General features: G+C 42.6%; 1 protein-coding gene across 1 annotated transcript in view; it reads left to right on the top strand.

Moving 5' to 3' along the window:
• Positions 1–20057, top strand: part of Abca13 (ATP binding cassette subfamily A member 13) — a 428395-nt gene that overhangs the window by 70917 nt on the left and 337421 nt on the right. Inside the window, exons 11-17 of the mRNA XM_036201460.1 lie at positions 7109–7236; positions 8016–8116; positions 8348–8521; positions 10231–10436; positions 11095–11225; positions 17155–17166; positions 18647–18761. Coding sequence (XP_036057353.1) covers positions 7109–7236; positions 8016–8116; positions 8348–8521; positions 10231–10436; positions 11095–11225; positions 17155–17166; positions 18647–18761 — 867 coding nt within the window. The remainder of the gene's footprint in view (positions 1–7108; positions 7237–8015; positions 8117–8347; positions 8522–10230; positions 10437–11094; positions 11226–17154; positions 17167–18646; positions 18762–20057) is intronic.

The raw sequence follows: 20057 nt of genomic DNA, 5'->3' as shown, positions 1-20057 counted from the left end.
TTCAACCACAATATGTTGTTCAAATACAGAGACTCTGGCTCTGTGGAATGCAAATGGTACCACAGTATATCATAAGTATATGAGGCTATGTGGTTGTTATGATTGCATAGTGAAGACTAACTCTAGATATCTTAAGCTCTCTCACATTTTCTAGAGTCCACTTAGGATGTAGGTTTTTCTGTTGAGGGTCTTGTCTCCTGACTGAGGGGATGCCCTGGGCCATGGGGTCTTGGGACTGTGGGTAGCAGTGGCACAAAGGAGATAGAAATATAGAGACTGCAAACATGGCCTTTAGCATGGCCATTGTTTGGCCTAAGTGAGACATTGGTCCTCCTTTTGCTGCAAGAAGCCCATGCTCTTGCCAGATAGTAGCGTGGGACACAAGGATATGAAAATCATATTTTGGAGTCTGTGTAAACATTTAGGGATTGTTCCTGTGCCAATTGGGAGGCACGGATGAGAGCTATTAGTTCAGCCTGTTGGTTAGTAGTATGGGCAGGTAGTACCTGTGCTTCAACGACCCCAGTACCTGACACAGGTGTGGGCTGTGTCTGCATCCCTGTGGCAAGACAGTCCAGGTCAGCTGCATGGACAGGTGCGTGTCAGGGTCAGTCAGGGTGAAAACAAAGATATTTTGAGACTGAGGGCTGAGGAATAGAGAAGAAAGTGTCCTTGAGATCCAGAACTGAGAAATGGGAGGTACCTGAGGGGATAGTGGAGAGAGTGGATGAGGATTGGGGACCACAGAATAGAGTGGGATCACTGCAGAATTAATGAGTAGTAGGTTCCATTAGACTTCTTAACTGCAAGTATGGGGGTGCTAAAAGGAGAAAAGCTTGGGCAAAGTAGCTTTTTTCTTAGAAGGTCAGAGATGATAGGTTTAAGTCCCCGAGGCTCTGGAATGAGAGAGGGTCCTGAGCTTGGGTGATATACTGGGTAGGGTCCTGTAACTGGATAGCAATAGGGGAATGGTGCCTGGCAACAGAAGGGTTTTGGGTGTCCCAGACTTGGGGGTCCAACTGAGAGGCTGGCAAGGGAAATGACATGCTAGAGCTAGTGGGGTGGGGGATACGAGGAGGAAAAGAGGAGCTCTGGTGAGTCTGGGGTCAGGCAAGTGGGGGAAGCAAATGAAATGGAAGCTCCTACCTTGGCTCAAAAAATTCTCTTCCTGTTAGGAGCACAGGGAAAGTTGGCATGACCAAAAATACCCCTGAAAATACAATTAAGTGGTGGGTTATGATGAGGTAGGAAAAGCTCTCTCCCTACCCTGACAATAGGGAGATGAGAAGGAGATATGGGTCTCCAAAGCTCCTTCAGGACAGAGTAAGTGGCCTCAGTGTCCATGAGGAAGGAAATTGATTATTCCAATATTGTAATGGCTACCCGAGGCTCCCTGTGAGAGATGACAGTTGTTGGATCAGAGCCTGGGCACCTTCAATCATCCATGGCCAAGACTAGAAGTTTGGTTGTCCATAGCCAAGCTTAGAAAGTTGGCTGGAGGGTGGTCTGCAATTGATGTTCCCATGCCATGAGATGCATGGGGGCAGTCAACTGATCAATGGCCCTCTTGGTGGCACTTTGGACATGGACCAGGAGGTCCATATGGGGCAGGGTAAATACAAGCCCTATGACCTTCTCAACCACATTTAAAACAAGGCCCTAGGTGCCCTTGGGCAGTCACTGCAACCAGTCGGATGGCCGTGGCCAGCATTTGGTATTTCTGTTTATGGGCTTTCTTATCTCTCCCATGGTACACCCTAAAAGCCAGTGCTAAGACTTCTGCCTGTGGAGCCAGGGGCCTTCTCTCCAGATGCTTAAGCTTGGACCTAATGTCAGGGAAGCTCTGCAAAAAGAAATGAGTCATAAGGAGCTGTCTGCCTACTGGGCTTTCAGGATCTAGATTAGTAGTATACTGTAAGACGGCCTTTGTAAGTCAAAATTGATGCCAATTTTCTTGTCTGTCCTGAACTATGTCTTGAAGCTTTTCATAGTTTGTTAGTTTGAGGGCAGCCTTATGAAGACTTGCTAGGAGGCAGGTCATAAACTGATCCCTAGCTAGAGAGCCACTTGAGGAGGTGTTATAACCTCACTGTGGATCCAGATTGGGAACTGCTTCAGCTCTGGGAGGCTGTGCTGTATTAGTCTTGCATGTATCCTAGCCAGTTCTCAAACTTGTCTGCGCTCCTCAGGAATTGGTTTTTAGTTAGGACCATGGATATATCATAAAAGGTGAGATTATAGGATTGGGTGATATACTGGAATTCTTTAATAAAAGAGGTAGAATTAGACATATAAGAACCCAGTTTTTTTTTTTTTTTCTATCTGAGAGTGTTCTGCTAATGAGAAAGGGACATGGACCTTAACTAGTCCATTTACCCTGGCTACCTCTCCCAAAGGGAGGACGGTTGCTGGGTTGGTTTGACTGGGGTGGAGTCCCTTAGCATCTTGAGGATGCATGGCAGGAGGAGTAGGTGGGAGCCAGAGTCTGGCTGTTGGAGTGGCCTGGTAGCAGAGAGGAGGAAGGGCCTGGAGGAGCCAACGTAACAGTCACTGGAGGAGAGGAAGGAGCGAGAGGTTGGAAAGGCGGGGTCTAAAATAGTAGTGAGAGGTTCCTCTGGTTCGGGTTGCATAGGTAGGAGCATGTAGGCTGGTGAATACAAATCAAAGAGAGGGTTTGGAGGTGAGATAGAAGAAAGCTTGGATATAAGGTAACTCTTTCCCTTTGCCCCTTCGTTGACAGAAGTTAGCTAACTCACGTAAAATATTGGGGTCCAAGGAGTCATTAGGTGGCCATTTTTATTGTTATCTAAAGGATATTTAGGCCACTTTTTAGTGCAGAGGCAGATAAGCTTACAAGTCTGTAAGTAAGGCATTAAGCTGAGAGGTTTGAAGGTTTCTGAAAGGCATCCCAGAGAAGTAGGGCTTATAGGATTGGAGGTCTTATTCCCAGGGCTGTGGCAGAGAGAAAAAATAAAAAATAAACGAGATCCAATGCTATAATATCTCAGGCATCCCAGAGTTAATTAAGCAAGGAGCAATTAAGAATGGCACAAGTCACTCTGTGTTCTGTCAAACAAAGAGCGAGGGCCGGGATGGTAGCTGGAAGGACAGGAGTCCAAGAGATGAGAAACCAACAAAAATCAGGCTTCAGACCACAGTTGTAGGGAATGGCGGGGGGTGGGGTGGTAATCAGCGATGGGGGCTGACCATAGCTGATAAAGACCATAAATGGGGGTACCCCCACTTCTAAGGACATCAGAGGGACACCAGACAGATGATCAATGGTCATTCCCACGGGTCCAGGGAAGTGTTTACACTAACTGGTAAAGGGAAAACTCACCAATCAAAGTAGTCGTCGGTGTTGTGTGGAGTAATCTGATGGCCGGGCAGATGGCAAGTGGGTAGTTGTAGATGAACCAACCTCGGTTCAGGATCCTGGTACAGGTGTGCCAGGAAAGCCTGTTCCATCATGGCACCAGTGTTATTTATTTACTGACATTATTTACTGGGTGCAAGAAAACACGAGGTACAGCAGAAACCACTATAAGAGTTTTTAGTAGGGAAGGGAAAGGATAGATGTGAGTAGGCCTACCCAAGAGAAACATGTGGTGACAGAGTGGGGAGCAGGTGGAGCCTGCTTTTGTAGATCACCTTGCACACACGTATATGGACTTATGTAGCTATACCACACTTAGTGACTAGGCATTTTGCCTGACTGCTGACAGCACATGTGGTCATGTGATTCCAGAAGTGGCTAGGAGTAATAACTCAGAGGTGCCTTGAAAAAGAGAAGGACAAAAGGCAAGGATGTCAGTAGGTTCAGGCTCAGGGCACTATATGGTGGTCTTAAAAAACTGTCTGGTTGATTAGTTTGGGAAACCTAAGGGACCAACAGTTACATAATGGACATTAATAAACAGACTATAATAAGTCACCTCCGATATCTTACAGACCCCAGAGGCCCCTCCACACTTCAGCCCATGAACTTGACACATAAGAATGAAATCAAAGGAAGGTCCACTTGGTCCTTGGTTCATTCAGATTAGGGAAACTGAAGGTTTCACTATGTGCTGTCCAACAAGCCACAGCTAACCTTTCTGTGTAGTCAGGTTCAGCACTTGACACTGCCTTTGCTGTCTACCGCTGAGCGCACAAGGCAATCAGCCCAAGGAATCTGCTTTTCCACTCAGACATTACCAGTGCTATATCTAATGTAAAATTGCCCCTCCCCATGGTTGTCTGGGCAACAAGCAGATCATCACTTGTTCCATTCTGGCCCTTCTGTCAGCTTGCCTGGGGCCTCAGCCATGCCATGCGGTAATGGCCACCAGACAGTCTCTAAGGCTAAACCAGTGATCTTCTGGAGATGTTACACTGCCCAGTGGCCTCATCGCTTCACTCTATAGTAAAGTAAAGTCTGCCAACATTGCTAAGCTGCTCTGATGGACAGAGAGGCCCCTATACAGACAATGCCCACACTCAGTGGAGGGTATTCCCACTTCTTCCACTAACATCCGATTCTGTCTCTGCTTCCATCTCCTAAGCCTTCCTCCAACTTTCTCCTCTTTACAGACCCACTGATTTTCTTACATGGATGTCAAATGACCCTTATACAACCTTCAAGAATTTTTAATCCCTTTTATTAATTCCAGTGTTTGTGGAGTTTTCTCTTCTGCCTCTCTGATCCCTTTTCCTCCTCCTCTTCCTCCTCTTCCTCCTTTTCCTCTTCTCCTCCTTTCCTCGTCTCTTCCTTTCCTTTCCCCTCTCCTCCTCCTTCCTTTCTTCTTCTTCTCCTCATGGAGTTCCATCTCAACGTGGATATGTGTGGGTGAAACTCTGGCCACTCCCTCTCTGGTGTTCTTTCTTACCTGTCATAATTATGACTGACTACTCTTCTGTTTGGTCCCTGTTGCACTCCTGGGTGTTTTCTACACTTTAGGGACTTGCCACTGTTTCTGCTATACCTCTTGTCTTTGTTTAAACTTTGTTTGTCTCTCACTATATGTATTTGTATTAAATCGAGCAGCCAATTGCTGCCAGGCTTCTGTAAGATTCTCATTCAGCCTTGGCAGGAAACTGATTGTCTCTTATCCCAAGTGCTGGTCCAGGAAATTACACTTGTTTTTAAATCCATTGTCTCCATAGCCAATCTTTCACATCTTTCTCTGAAGGCACTGCAGACTCTCTCTCTCTTGAGTTATTGTCTATTTCTGTCAGTTGGGTGGCTGGGCGCTGGGAGCTCTTCATCTGGGCTCCAGTGCATAGCAAAGATTCTGGCAACATGGATTTGTAGGCTATCCCTACACACTCTAGCAAGCCTGACTTGTGAAACACACATAGAGCTCTTTGCTTACAGATGTGGTCCTAGAAATCCATTGATTGTCAGAGCTTGAAGCAGCCCAGATTCAGATTCCATACCACAGGGTGGGTGGTCTTTTTTACTTGGAGAGTAAAAGAAGATACAGTTGTCTCTCCCCTTTGCATTCTTTCCATGAGCCAATCTGCTGGTTTCTCAGCACCTAGAGTATCTTAGAAAGTGAGCCACCTGTCCTTGCCTCCTCCCTTGGAAGGCTCAGTTTACGAAGCTACCATTCAGGCTGGGTAGAGAGAGGTGGTGCATCCAGGGCAATGGACTGGGGATAGTTCCTCTTTCCTGTTGATGTCTTATAGGAGAAATCCCACCAGGACCCTTCCCATTCCTCTGTACTCTCTGCAGTGGTGGAATCCAACAGTGGCCGTAGAACTGAAGCCACTATTTGTCAAACTTGGACTTTACCCAACACTGGTGAGATGCTCTGAGGAGGCCAGGTGGAGCAGGTCTGAAAAAGTCCAGATGCAGAGTAGTATAGCTGCATTCAGATTTCAGGCCAGGGAGTGTCGTGCTTGGGCTCATAGTAGCCACATTGCTCATCTTTTGTCCCTCATCTGGCCATCCTTTTCCTGGTTGAAGATGCAGTATGCTCTGCATATATCCACATTGAGATGGGACTCCATGAGGAGGAGGAGAAGAAAGGGAGGAGGAGGAGAGGGGAAAGAGGAAAAGGAAGAGATGAGGAGAGGAGGAGAAGAAGAAAAGGAGAAAGAGGAATAAGAGGAGGGAGAGGTGGAGGAAAAGGGATCAGAGAGGCAGAAGAGAAAACTCCAGATGCAGAGAGCCTGGGGTTGGCTGCTCTGGGCAGCCCTGCTCCTCACTGGCCTGCAGATGGCTCTTCACTCTCCCACACTGGTTTCCATTTCAGCTTTTGCTCAGTCTCAGTTTGCAGATCATTTCCTTTTTACTTTCTTATCTGCATTACTTCCTGCATCCCTTTGAGCCACACATCATCCTTCCATACAGATTTTAAGACAGAGCATCCGTTAGGCCTCTGCCTCTTCTTGTAACCCCAGCTCCCCAAGCAGGAAGGCAGAGAGAGGCAGATGGGTATTGCTGGAGATTCAGTTCGCAGTTGTTTTTCTGCCAGGCTTTCAAGGCAAACATCTTAAAAAGAATTTTCCTTACAGCAGGCCCCGGGTTGAAGGCTCTTTCTGCCTAGTTAGCCCTACCCCTCAGGCACTGGAGGTGTCAAGCCGTCTTACAGGTTTTTGGTTTTTTTTTCCTTTGATCTTGGAGACTCTTAACTTAGCCTATGTAGGATTCCTTTGACGGGTCTTTTATGCCACTTTTATTCCTTTGATGGGTCAATATTTTGAAAGTCAGATTAATTTTCTGTGCCTCATAACTGTAAGCTTTAAGGCATTGAAGAGTAAGTCTCCCTGAACTGGCCTTGAACTCACAATGAACTTCTGCATTAGCCTACCAAGTTCTGGGCTGATAGGCATAAACTGTCATTCTCAGGAACACAAATATTTGTAAACTTCAACTGATGCTTCATCCCAGTTTTTACCTGCTTCACACATTTCTGGAGGTAAAGAGAGTGTTTAATCTGGGCCTGCTTCCTAAAAGAATCTTCCCAGCGGAGGATTCAACAGCTGACCCCGTAGTTTGTCAGGACCCCTGTTAGGTGCTGCAGAGGGCCTTCCAGTCTGTGAGTACACTTCCCTAAGCAGTGGGGCATTCCCCTTTGCTTCATCTTCTGAGCTGGTGCATTTGCTTATTTTTTGCCCCCAGATTCCAGCATCTGGGCAAGTTGCAGCGTGTGGTGACAGACCTGTTCCCGTGGCCAGTTCTGAAGAGATTGCCCCTGCTGGATACTGTTCTCAGGAATGTGGTCGCCCGGGATTTGCGTTTTGTTCAAGGTGAACTAGCTCTGCTTTCCTTGTCACCCACTGACAATGGATGGGCAAGTGAAACAGTTACTGGAAAGTGGCGGACTTGTGCCTTCCTGGTGTGTGAATGAAGTTTTGAGCTGAGTTTTGTGGTGTGTCATCTACACTTATTTACTACTACAGTGCCCTCAAGAATGTTTCACAGAGAACATGCCACGCTGCTGTCACAATGAAGGCGACACAGCTGCTGTTTAGCAGAGCCTGCCTGCTCTGTGGTCTAGGGCAAGCCATTTCATGTGGTCTAGGGCAAGCCATTTCATGGGATGGTTTAACTCGTTCACTGACACCAGCCCTATGGTTCTGGATGGAAATGCACTCAGGACACTGCATAAGGGCATTGGTACCTCTGATTGCCTGTCTTCTCTGTTGTTCAGAGCCTGCATGGGATCTAGATCTTCTAAGAGTGCAGAATACCCTTTTTTTTAACTTCTACTAACTGCCAGGTGTTCCTTCCACCCTGGTTCAAAGGAGGCAACTTTACACTTTGACCTTCTGAGAAGGGGCATTGCTTTAGAAGCAAACGGCTCTCATGACAAAGCTCTCACATTATTGAGTTCTCAGAAAGGATAAAACAACAGTCCATGATGTTCCCATTCATAATCTTCCAGTAAGATTGTGAAGTAGTTGATAACAGGTGCACTGAAATTCATATTTTTGGGATTCTCTTTACTGTCTCATGGTTTTAGATAAAAGCCATGATTAAAGGAGCCTAAGTCAAGTGGAAAGTGAGTCATGTTTCTGTCTTGCAGGAGTCCTCAGTTACCTGGAGATGTCAGCAATGGATTTTATACCTGGTGATCCTGACAGCTGGAGACTAGAAAAGGATGCATTCTTTTGGGGGCTAAAGCAGGTAAAGATTTTACACAAACCCTTTTCACGGAACATTAAAAGAAACCAAGCCACATTTATCTTTGCCTGTTGTGAATTTTACTGGCAAAATAAGGAGAATAGGCAGGTTTTTGACGAACTCTGGGCTTCAGTTGAATGTGGTTACTGTTTCTATCTGTAGTTCTTGATTCCCTGGGGAGCATCAATGAGCGTTCCTAAATGTTCCCTCTTTCTATCCTCATTAATTTTTCAGCTGTTGACAAAGAATGCTTCTGCCACTTGCCTGAATGGATGCTTGTCCCAGGAGGTGGCCCTCCCCACTGGGAATGCCAGCATCTGGAGGAGTCTCTGGGGAGTGCTATGTCACATCCCCTCCTTCAATGAGACCAGTGTTTTAAAGGAGCTGCTTCTCGCAGTGAAGGATGCTGTAAGTACCCACCATTAGATCTCTCCAACAGAGCACCAACTGGGCTCCTGTTAAAGGATAAGTCATCCACCATGCTAATATTGACCCTGGGATTTGAACTTGCTAAGTACTGGCATCACTGAAAGGGTACTGCTACCCAAATGGTGGCTGCTCATCACTTCTATCCCTCCTGACTACTTGGGTGCGGTGGTGCATACTCCCTGCCACAACCTACTTGGCAATCTCAGAGCACTGCAAACTTTGAAAAACACACATCTGCCTCGCAGGTTGCCTGGTCCCTCGCCCACTCTGTTTCTACTTGCACGTAGTAAGGAAAGTGCAGAGCAAACATTAGAATCTGTAATTGTACAGCATCTTGTAGCTATGGCTTTAGTGATGAGGGAATTCAAAAGCTACCCTCTTCCCCTGTCACTTCCTAGGATCCAGGCACCCATGCTGAACATTCATACAGACTATGGAATGTTCAGGAAGATGATTATGCCAACTTTAGCACGTATTTTCCTACCAAGAACTAAAATGTATATTCTTATGTTTATCATTTTGCTCCTCTCACAAATCCCTGCCTCTTGAAACATTCTTCCTTGTATTCATTGGAATATGAAATGATTGAAACAATGAAATGAATAAAATAGAAATGATGTTGGAGCAAAATGAAAGAGTAGATAAGAGTGTGTACGTAGTTAAGCTCTTCACTGTCTTCTTGGCATCTTTAACACATGCCAAGGGTTGTGCAACACAAGCATGAAGATCTTCTCTGGCTTTAGCAGGGCGCATAACATGAGTGCAAAACAGTTGAGCATCTGGAAGTTTCCCCAAAGAAGTTCATGAGTTTTAAATGTGGAGGAAAACTTGGAAGCCAAGAAAAGTCATAGAGGATGCTAGTTAGACAGAAAGTTAATCTGAAGTTATGCAGGCACTGGAAAAGCCCATGTGGAGCTGGGACTGACTCAGAGGGATCTGCAGGTGGCAGGCATGTTTCTTCAGCTGTATGCGAAAGATTTTCAGCTAGAAGTTAGGTGATCTGTCCTACCAAACAATTCTAAAGCTCAGTTACTGAAAACAAAACACACTATATGATTTCTCATGATTCTGGGGGCTAAAGGGGCCTCAGTCAGGTGGAGTTCTCATAGGCTTATAGATGTTCAGCTGTGATCTTGTGGTCATAGGGGCTGGAGTTGGGAAGCTTAGCTAGACACCAAAGTCATGAGGTTTATCTTTGCTCTATAATAACTCCATGTGGGCTTCATTGATATTCAAGAATTCCAAATATGGCAAGAAGGGAAGTTTTCAAATTATGTGACAGCTACTCAGACTGGAATTAGCACAAGTCACTTTGCTGCATTTATGGACCAGTGAGAGTCAGAGCCCAGCCTCTAGGGATAGGAGAGAGTTATCAAGAGTGTTTATCAGGTCTGGTTTTTTGAGGACTTTGTTAAGTGTCTCTCTACCACATTTGGGGAGACCATCCAACATACATGGCTATGACACTAGAGTATCTATTAGGTGCCTAATAAAGTGGGAGATAAAGAACCTTACTTTATTATTGGGTAAGGCTTTATTTGGGGGCTGTAACTTTGAACATGAATAAAAGTTCATGTTTAGAACTGTGTCTTAGGATTATTCTCCTACTGTTCACATGGAAACCTTGATAACTGAGCATAGGGGTGATGCATAGCTTTTGACAGGTGATGCTTTCTCTTTCATTTAAGGGTCATAGTTTGCAAGAAGTCATTGCAGGACATACAGATGGACCAGTTTCCGAACATGATGGGCATTTAGGCTGGCAAGATCTTGGGACACAGCTGTCAGAAGTGAACTTTACCTGTTCTCAGACCTTCAAGCTGCCAGGAGCTGCTGCCTCACCTGAGAATGGTATCTCTCCTGGTGGCTGTGAGTACCAGCTTGTCTCCACAGTGTAAGTATGTGTTGGATAAGAAACTTTTCAAGACTTTGACATTGGCAGGATGTCCATCATATATTCTATCCCTAAAAAACAGAATACAAAGATACTGCAAGGGAAGTAACCTGTTGCTATTCTAAGAGAGTTCCTAAAAACTGTAACACATTAAACAGTTTCCATGTTTAACCACTAACAACCTTTCATGACAAACCCAAAGTCTGTGTGTAACCAAGGCTGATGCTTTTCACATAGTTAGAATTTTCATATAGGAGACTGTTCAAATGAGCTTACCTTATTTCTATTTCATGACCCTTTACATCAATAGCCACTTTCTGTGGCTTCTAATGAGCCTGTATCAAAGTACATCAAATGGGGCTGTATTTTTCTCAGCCTCAAAGTTTATGTTATGTTGTTGTGTTTGTTTTCTCTTCATTTACTCTTATTTTTGTGTGTTTTATGTATCATCATACATGGGTTCTCCCTCATTTTCCAAATCAGGGTAGAGGAATTAATAAATGAATAAATATTAAGTAAGCTATTTTAAGAGATTCTGATTGCGTTTTTATGTGGACTGTCAGACATTTGTGTGCATGGTCTTTAGATGGGCTTGTAGGTGTATGTCAATGTGAAAACTGTTAATAAGTTCTGGTTTTCTGTATTCTTTTGGCTTCAGGATGTCTCACATCCTTGAGGAAGCACAAGGATCCCTGCAGCAAGGGTTGTACTGGCAAATCTTCTCAGGGATCACAAGGAAGACATGTGAATTGGCTCGATATGTGAACATGCATGGAAGTTTCCAGAAGAGTCTGCCGTGTAAGTTGGGCGGTCTTGATGGCAGGAATGTGTGGTGTTTTCCCCACTTAGAGAGACAGAGTTGCATTATAAAGTGTTGCTATGCATCATGGAGGGAAGGCTGAAGTGGAATCCCTCCAAACCCTGCTAGCTGTCATGGTTACTGTGTTCAGGGGCTCATTAAGGTTGTGGTCAGACTCCCCTACTCAGTCCCTCGTCTGGCCAGGCTCTCCCAGCACTAATCATAGAGATCTTTTTCACCCTCAAAATGGTCCGTGTTTAGATGAAAACATTTATTTTTCAAATTGTGTTGCTTCACTGAGTGTTCTGATTATATTCATCCCTCCTCCAACTCTTCTCAGATCTACCCCCTTCCCTCCTCATCCAACTTTGTATCCTTTTGCAAGTTTTTAGAACCTGTCAAGACCGATTTGTGCTACATAAATACCCTTGAATGTGTAATCTTTCACTTGAGTATGGCTGACTTATACTCTCTATACTCCTAGAGAAAACTGTCTCTACCTCTCCCAGCAGCTAACAGTCACCAGTAGCTCTATGGCAAGGGATGTGATTGTATGCTCAACTCCCCTCTTCATGCAGGGATTTGCTCTGGCTTGGGCTTCCACAGGTCTTGTGCATGCTGTCACAAATGCTGTGAGTTCATATGTGCAGCTGCCCTGCTGTGTCCAGAAGACACTGTTTCCTTGAAGTCATCCACTTTTGGCTCTTACAGTCTTTGTATGCCCTCTTCTGAAATGATCCCTGAGCCTTGGGATGGAGGGTGTGTGGTATATATGTTCCTTTTAGGGCTGAGCATTTTGCAGTGTCTTATTTTCTGCCCTTTAAATACTTGTGAGTCTCTGTGTTAGTCAAAATCTACTGCAGATAGAATTTCCTTAGATAAGGATTGAGATATGAATTGATTTATGAGTATAATGATAAGTCTTTATGGGCCAATTTAATACTATGTTCATTTAGTAAAATATAGTATTAGGTTCTTCTCTAGTGTCTATGACTTGTCTAGCTATAGGTTCTTGGCCAAACAATGGTGCCAGGTATGGGTTTCATCTTGTAGAACAGAGCTTAAATCCAACCAGAAAAGGAAATGGTTGGTTACTCCCATGATGTACATGTCTCTATTGCACCAGGGGGCATGTCATGCCAGGCCAGTCATTAATGTAGCTCACAGAATTCATAGCTAGCAATGGGAATTTATTTTCATTTTAGATTTATTTATTTATTATGTATACAGAAGAGGGAGCCAGATCTCATTACAGATTGTTGTGAGCCACCATGTGGGTGCTGGGAATTGAACTCAGGACCTCTGGAAGAACAGTCGGTGCTCTTAACCTCTGAGCAATCTCTCCAGCCCCAACAATGGGAATTTCTTATTCCTTCTCGGACTTTATTTCTTTCCTTCTCCAAACTGCTGCCTTTACAGACTGCCAGAGAGCTTTCCTCCTTGGCTCTCAGTTGTAAACCTATACCTCATAAGACAGACACATCTTGCAGTTCTTTCAGGCTATACTCTGAAAGCTCTGAACTTTAGGGTGCTAGGTTGTTGGAAGCATCCTCCTGTACTGGATGACCATCCCACATGTTAGCTGTTCTCCTGTATCACCCCATCTTCCTTCTCAGCACCTATTCTTGCCTGCAGTCTTTATTTTTTATTCCTGCTAGCAAACCTTTTGGATTAAGATAAAAAAAAATCTTTCAAGTGTATTTTCCCCTTCTCACAGATAATGTCAAGATTCCTTTCTTAGTTCCAGTATTCTGAAATTTCATGGAGACTTTAGTAAATATGAACTTTGAAAATGGCATTATGCTGTATACTCAGTAGGTCCTTTCTACTTGATAATGAATACTTTGGAAACTATGATGCACTATTTATTTTGTAACTTAAACCCTATATTTTCTTTAATTCTAGAATGTCTGTTAGCCATCAGTTGTTCCTCATATATTTCTCTAATTTTATAATCTTTTTGGATGATTTTCTGGGATATTTCCTTAATTTTGCTTAAAACACTTTTTAAGATTTTTTTGGCTATTTGATTTCTGAGGACCATCCTAGGCCCTGTAGGTATTCACTGAAAACAGCTTCTTGCTCTTGTTGCAACTATTTCTTCACCACAAAACAATCTTCTTGTAAAGATTGTGGGTGATGATCTTGTTGTTTTTTGAGACAGTGGAATAGCCTCTACTCACTCTACTCACTCTGTAGCCCAAGCTGGCCTCAAACTCACAGAGATCTGCCTGCCTCTGCCTCCCAAGTACTGGGATTGAAGGTATGCACCATCACACCCAGGCTGAATGATGATTTTATGTTTATTTTTGTTGAGCTCTCTTTTATATGTAAAATTTCTACAGGATCTGATGCTCTGGTTGTCCATTCTGTGAAAGAGCAAAGCACTTACTGCTCACAGGAAAGTTTATGTGCAAGGGGTTCTTGTCATCCGATGGGCTCTGTCCTGCTGGGGTGATCAGGCTGTGAGCCATCTCTCCCACAGCTTAGTACAGATGTGTATCTTTTTTTTCTTTTGGGTAAGTTGATTTCTCTAAAGCTTTCAAAAGAGGGTTGTAGTGTAGCTGGAGACCTTCTCTCCAGCTCCCTGCCAAGCCCTGTTATACTGACAGCCCACTTATAAAATAAACAGATGTTTATATTATTTAAACTGCTTGGTCATTAGCTCATGCCTACCATTGTCTAGCTTTTACTCTTATATTCAGCTCATTTCTATTAGTCTATACTTTGACACGTGGCTCGTGGCTTACCGGCACCTTACATCTTCCTTGTCCTGGTGGCCGCTGCCATGTTCCCTGTGTTCCCTCCTGCCTTCCTCTTCTCTCTATTCTCCTCTCTCTTAGTCCTGCCTATACTTCCTGCCTGGCTACTGACCAATCAGTGTTTTATTTACCAATGAATCATCCACAACATTGTAGCATGAATCTTAAAGAGTCTTATTAATAAAAACAAACCCAAGGCCAGTTATTAGCAGAACAAGCCACAGCCTCACCTTGCCAATTCCTCAGCTGATCCTGTTTCCTCAGACTGGAAGCCTCTGAGTCCTCATTCAGAATGAATCTCAGCTGAACTGCTACTCAAAAGCCTAAAAGCTTACCCAGGCTAGTTCCTGTTTTTCACACCTTATATACCTTTCTGCTTTCTGCTGTCACTTCCTGGGATTAAAGGTGTGAGTCACCATGCCTGGCAGTTTCCAGTGTGGCCTTGAACTCAGAGAGATCAGGATGGATCTCTGCCTTCAGAATGCTAGGATTAAAGGTGTTCATGCTACCATTTCCTGGCCTCTGTATTTAGTGGCTGTTCTGTTCTCTGACCCCAGATGAGTTTATTAGGGTGCACAATATTTTGAGGGAACACAATATCACCACAGAGAGCTCTTCATAAGCCTGTTGACAGACATCACTCACGTGGAAATGGGTGGACCTGGTTTCCTGGAAACTAGGGAGGTGATGAGAACTTCACTGTTGAGAACTATCAGATTAAGTAATCCTCCATATTTCCAGTAGGGGTATGTCGTTCACACCATTAGATGCACTGATACTCCAAGTTTAGTTCCAGTCAATTCTATTTCCCCAGGTCAGCAAATGTCTAGTCTTCTGCTGACATGGAGGAGGAGTTGTCTCTCTGGGGTGATGGAGAGACTATGTCAGAATTTCCCTCATTAAAAATTGTATTTCAACATACCTGTCCATTTTTAGTTCTACCTCTTACATACTCAGTTAGACATTTGTGCTTTAGTTCATGGGTCTTGTTAACAGTTACAAGGAGGACCTGTTGAGACACCCCTTCTTCAAGTACAAGCTCTGACTTTTGTGTTTCTGCTCTGCCTGATTGATCCCCTTTGTCCATTTACATTCCTACTTGTAGATGTTAGTAGCTGCCAGCTACTGCTCCTTCCTTTTCTGTCCATTTCATCTGTAGGCTAAATAACCTTCTGTTTTCTCTTGCCATTTTACAGACCTTTGGGGGATGAGTGGAGAAAATGGTATGTGTTTGATCTTCCAATTGGAAGTCCTCCAGTCACAATGTCTTAACAGTTAAGGAACCTAGAATTGGCAGGTGCTACGTTCCCAGTTTCCTGTCATTTGGATGATCAAGGAGAGAATGGAAGTTGGTTTGTCTTGATTGTGTTTACCTGACTTTTGGAAAGGAAAGTTATCTTTGAAATCAAGGGTATCATATTTAATTGGAGACCCTAGGGCTCAACAGAGAAGTCTAAAATGAGCCCAAGTTAGTGGGTGAAATAGACAAACAGAGAAAAGTTCCAGAAAAGGCTTGTGTTTCCAGACAACTCATATGAATCAGGACTTGAAGGATGAATACAACTAACAGTCGGAAACAGAGCTATGTGTTCAGATATTTCTCCTTAGAGTTCTTCAGTCACAACCAGATAATCAATGGACTTCAAATTATGAACCTTTCAGTAATTTTAGCTGTCAAGAAAGTTGGTTAGCTAACAAGGGTCTGGTAAATAATAAAAAAAAAAAAAAATACTGAATAACCCAGTATATTTAGTAGATTACGGGCATTTGACTTTCTCTCTCTCTCTTTTTTTCTTCTTCTTATATTATGTGTGCTATACACAGATAATTGCCTACATCCTTGTTACTAACAGCCTGTTCCCTGGAACAGCAGCAGCAGCTGGCATCTCATTAGCAATGCAGATCACAGCCCCTACCTCAGACCCGCAGAATAGTCAAAACGAGCATTTTAAGATGTCCAAGGGACATGTAAGCACACAAACATTTGGAAATCACCAAATAGCAACAGGAGAAAACACAAACCACAGCAAAATACCCTGCAGCTGTGTGTTCATCTTTAGATTGCACATCACTCATCTCTTCTTCCTCCTTTAAGTGAGCAATAAAAACAAAACAAAGGCAAACAGTAAGAATGCAGTGTGAGAGACCCGACATCATTTAGTGAATATCATACATTGTAGAGTACAGTTTTACTTCGTGGACCAAGCAGAGGTGGAGTATGACATGATAGTATGGGTTTTAGAAGCAAATGGACTTGAGAACAAATATTGCGTCTGACAGATTTCATTGAGCCATCCAGCAATATCAAGGATATTACTTTTACTCTTGATAAAATAAAAAAAAAAAAAGCTTACTTTACTAGTTTCTTATCCTGGTGACCTAAGATAATGTATGTAAGGTACCTAACAAGAATTGAAAGCTGCTTCCTTTTTCCTCTCCAGTGAAATGACCACCTGGGTTGAACTTCTTCACAAAGAACAGCTGAGGAGTTGACCCTGGAGGATTTTATTTTCTTCTTTTGCTTAAAAGTTTCCGTTTTATCCCTTGGTTTTCTGATAGCACCAACCCTCTTCTTATGCGCTATCACACACCTCTGACTTAATTTGCTGGAGTGTTTCTGTCTTTCCCCCATAGACACGTAGTTATTTTAGTGGGAACTTGATGAGGCATAATGAGTGTGAGTCTTATGCAATTTTACTTGAGAAATAGATGCTAAAGAGGTTAAATTGCTTGCTTGAAGTTAGAAATATTTTTGTCTGGAGAAACCCATAACAAAATAAAACACATTTAAAATATGTAAATGTGTATGTACCCATGAAGCATCTCCATCACTCCCTAGCCTCCTCTTAATTTCTTTTCTGACCCACGAGTAATTTAGAGGCATGTTATTCCATTTTCAAAATGTGGGATTTTCAGTTATATTTTTGTTTCTGATTTCTAATGAATACTCTTTTAGTCTGTGCACACTCTTTATACCATTGGTCTTGTTAATTTTGTGTGTGTGTGTGTGTGTTTGTGTGTTTTTTGTGTGTGTGTGTGTGTGTGTGTGTGTTTTGTTTTAGGGTTAAGAGAACTAAGTTTTTGGTAACTGTTTCATGTGTCCAGGAAGGGAATTGATACTGTTTTGGCACTGGGCAGAATGACTCTTGAACATCAGGTGGTTTACATTGTTAGAATTATGCAAATCCCCCAGTTTTGCTGATATTTTGTCTCTGTGTCTAATTATATCTCTGAGCACAACATGAATTAGCCTATTTCTCTTTGTGCTTTGTTTTTCTTTCCTGTATTTTGGAATTCTACTGCCAAGTGTGTACTTGTTTGGAATCATTATGCCTCTTTTGATGACTTGATGCCTTTAACATCATGAAATGATAACATTATCACCTGAATTCTACATTGTTTGGAATTTCATTCTTGTTAAAATTAGCATTGAGGATCATATATCTTTTCTTTTTCCTTTTGTCTTTATAGTTTCAATATACGTCTTACATATAGCATATGGTTAGTCTTATTTTATCTATTCTGACAACCTTTGCCTTTTAACTGAACTGTGTAAAGAATAGAGTGTAAATGAGTAACACACACTATTTTGCGTGGTTCCTATTCTTTTTCCTCATTCCATCATGTTCATCCATTTTGACCAATCATTTTTCTAAGCATATTTCCTTCTTAATCTGTCTGGAGTTTTTAGTCAGATGCCAAATACAGATTTGATCCTTATTCTGTGCTAGTTATTTTTTATTCTTATAGTTATTCTTGAAAGAAATTAATATAGCTTAGTCCTTTAAGGTCTTGGCTGCCCAGCCTTCACCATTCTCTCAATGTGAGGATTCAAACACTGGGCTTTTTACATGCTATTGACCTATACTCCTAGCCACAGGATTACTTTAAAGTAGGTGTGTTGAATCTGTGACTTTGTGAGCAGCATGCATCTCAGGATAGCTATGACTATGACCTAATATATTTGTAGATGATAACATTATATTGTAATGTCAAGAGATGGACACCTCGGCTTTAATGATTTATTACTCAGCTCAAACATCTATACAGATTATCTGTAACTCTGAAAATCCTTTTTGTTTATTGTACTTGATAATTTGTGAATTGTAAAATGTTCTAATACATCTATGAGCAAGAGTATATTCTTGTTATTGTGTGACCACTAAACAAACATCTTTAAGTGTTTTTTTTTGTTTGTTTGTTTGTTTTGTTTTTTGTTTTTTGTTTTGGAGGGGGAGTGAAGCTTCCTAATCTCAAGCAGTGTCCTCAGATGCATAATTGGTTTTTACCTAGATACTAGAAGGACACATACTCTTTGTAGAGCCCTCCCTGACATTCTTTCTTTCAGATTCTAAGCTTCATCCCAACACAGCATGTCCACTGAGCTCTAGACCACCTTCTCCTTGTACATGCTCTTCTTGAAAGCAGTGAGTGGGGATAATCACAGGTTTCCTCTTGCATGGAAGACAGAAGTATCTTCCATGAATCAACGTTCTGCATTGCACACTGGCTCATTGCTTCCTCATGACCGGAAGCAGTTATCAAACCATAATTTTCCAAACCTTCTTTATTATTTTTCAAACAGACTAGGTAATCTTCTGTATATTTAGCTTGACCATTGTACTCAGATTGCTGATGTTTCTTTTCAGCTTTATCTGAGGACTATCCTTGTTATACACAAAGCATGGATTGGAAAGTCATCATTGATAATTATTTTGTATTTTTCAATAATGTTATGAAGTCCCCACTAACTTCCATAGCCAGGTAAGTTTTAGAATCCAACCTCCAGGTATTAACTATCATAAGCAAATGTCAACATAGACTAGGCATTGTTTAATGGTTATGAGTTCAATTAAAACAGCGTCAGAGTGTTTCATATCAGACATCTAGTGACCATTTGTCTATCAACTGTGTTTAGGAATAGGATTTTCCTAAATAGTAGCATGAGTTCTAATAGATGATCTATGAATAAAACATTTATTTTAGAAAAGCCTGACACTGCTTGACACTTCAATGTAGGGTCAGTGATTCCAGTTGTAGTAGTTGCTGAGGCTTTGGGGAGGGGTGGAAGAAAATATGACTGAGTATTTTCTGCTCTGCTGTCTCATCACATGTTTTGAGATGGCCTTTTTATGCAAGGTTACACATATTGTGCCATGTTTGAAGCACTCATGTTTGTGAGCTACACTGGGGTTGGATGGGACAGGAGCCTTACATACAATAGAAGAACTCAGACTCAGGAGGGGACCAAACTTACCTGTGAAGTTTGCTAAAGCTGTGGGTGTTGAACCTCACCCCCCGCCCCATTCTGCTAAATCCTGGATCCAGGGCCCAGGTTTCTGTGTGTTTACAAATTTCACCAGAGGTTCTTTCATATACCAAAGTTTGAAAGCCGTTCTATGACATCACCCTGGACCCGACTTTCTTCAAACTAGGGAAGCTTTCTCCACGGGCACAGGATGAAAGAGAGTAGGATGACCTCTGTAAAATCAGCCCCTGTTCATTCTCTGCCCTGAAAACCTCAATTATTTAATGGCTCCAGCAAGAGCAACAAAACCAGTCTGAGTGTGCTCTAAGGACATGTTTTCATTTCATGTCTATGAACTCACTGGTGTTACTGTGAAATTGTTAAAGGAAGAAGCTAGTTAGTTAATTAAGTGTTGACTTAATGGATGAAAATATTAGAGATAAGGTACAACTTGATGCCCAAGCAACTGAATTCAGCATGAGGAAATATGGGCTTTGTTCCTACCATATGTTAACAGTACAGATTTGTTAATCAAATAAAATTTCATAAGATCAAAATATTGACATAGGCTGGGTGGTGGTGGTAGTGCATGCCTTTACTTCCAGCACTCAAGAGGCAGAAGCAGGCAGATGTCTGTGAGTTCAAGGCCAGCCTGGTGGACAAAGAGAGTTCTAGGACAACCAGGGCTACAGGGAGAAACCCTTTCTTGAAAATTCAAACCAAACCAAGCCAAGCCAAACCAAACCAAACCAAACCAAACCAAACCAAACCAAACCAAACCAAACCAAACCTAAACAAACAAAAGAACAAAA

This window comes from Onychomys torridus, chromosome 10 (assembly GCF_903995425.1).
Source record: "Onychomys torridus chromosome 10, mOncTor1.1, whole genome shotgun sequence".
NCBI classification, from domain to species: domain Eukaryota; kingdom Metazoa; phylum Chordata; class Mammalia; order Rodentia; family Cricetidae; genus Onychomys; species Onychomys torridus.
This window is presented reverse-complemented; position numbering and strand designations above follow the sequence as displayed.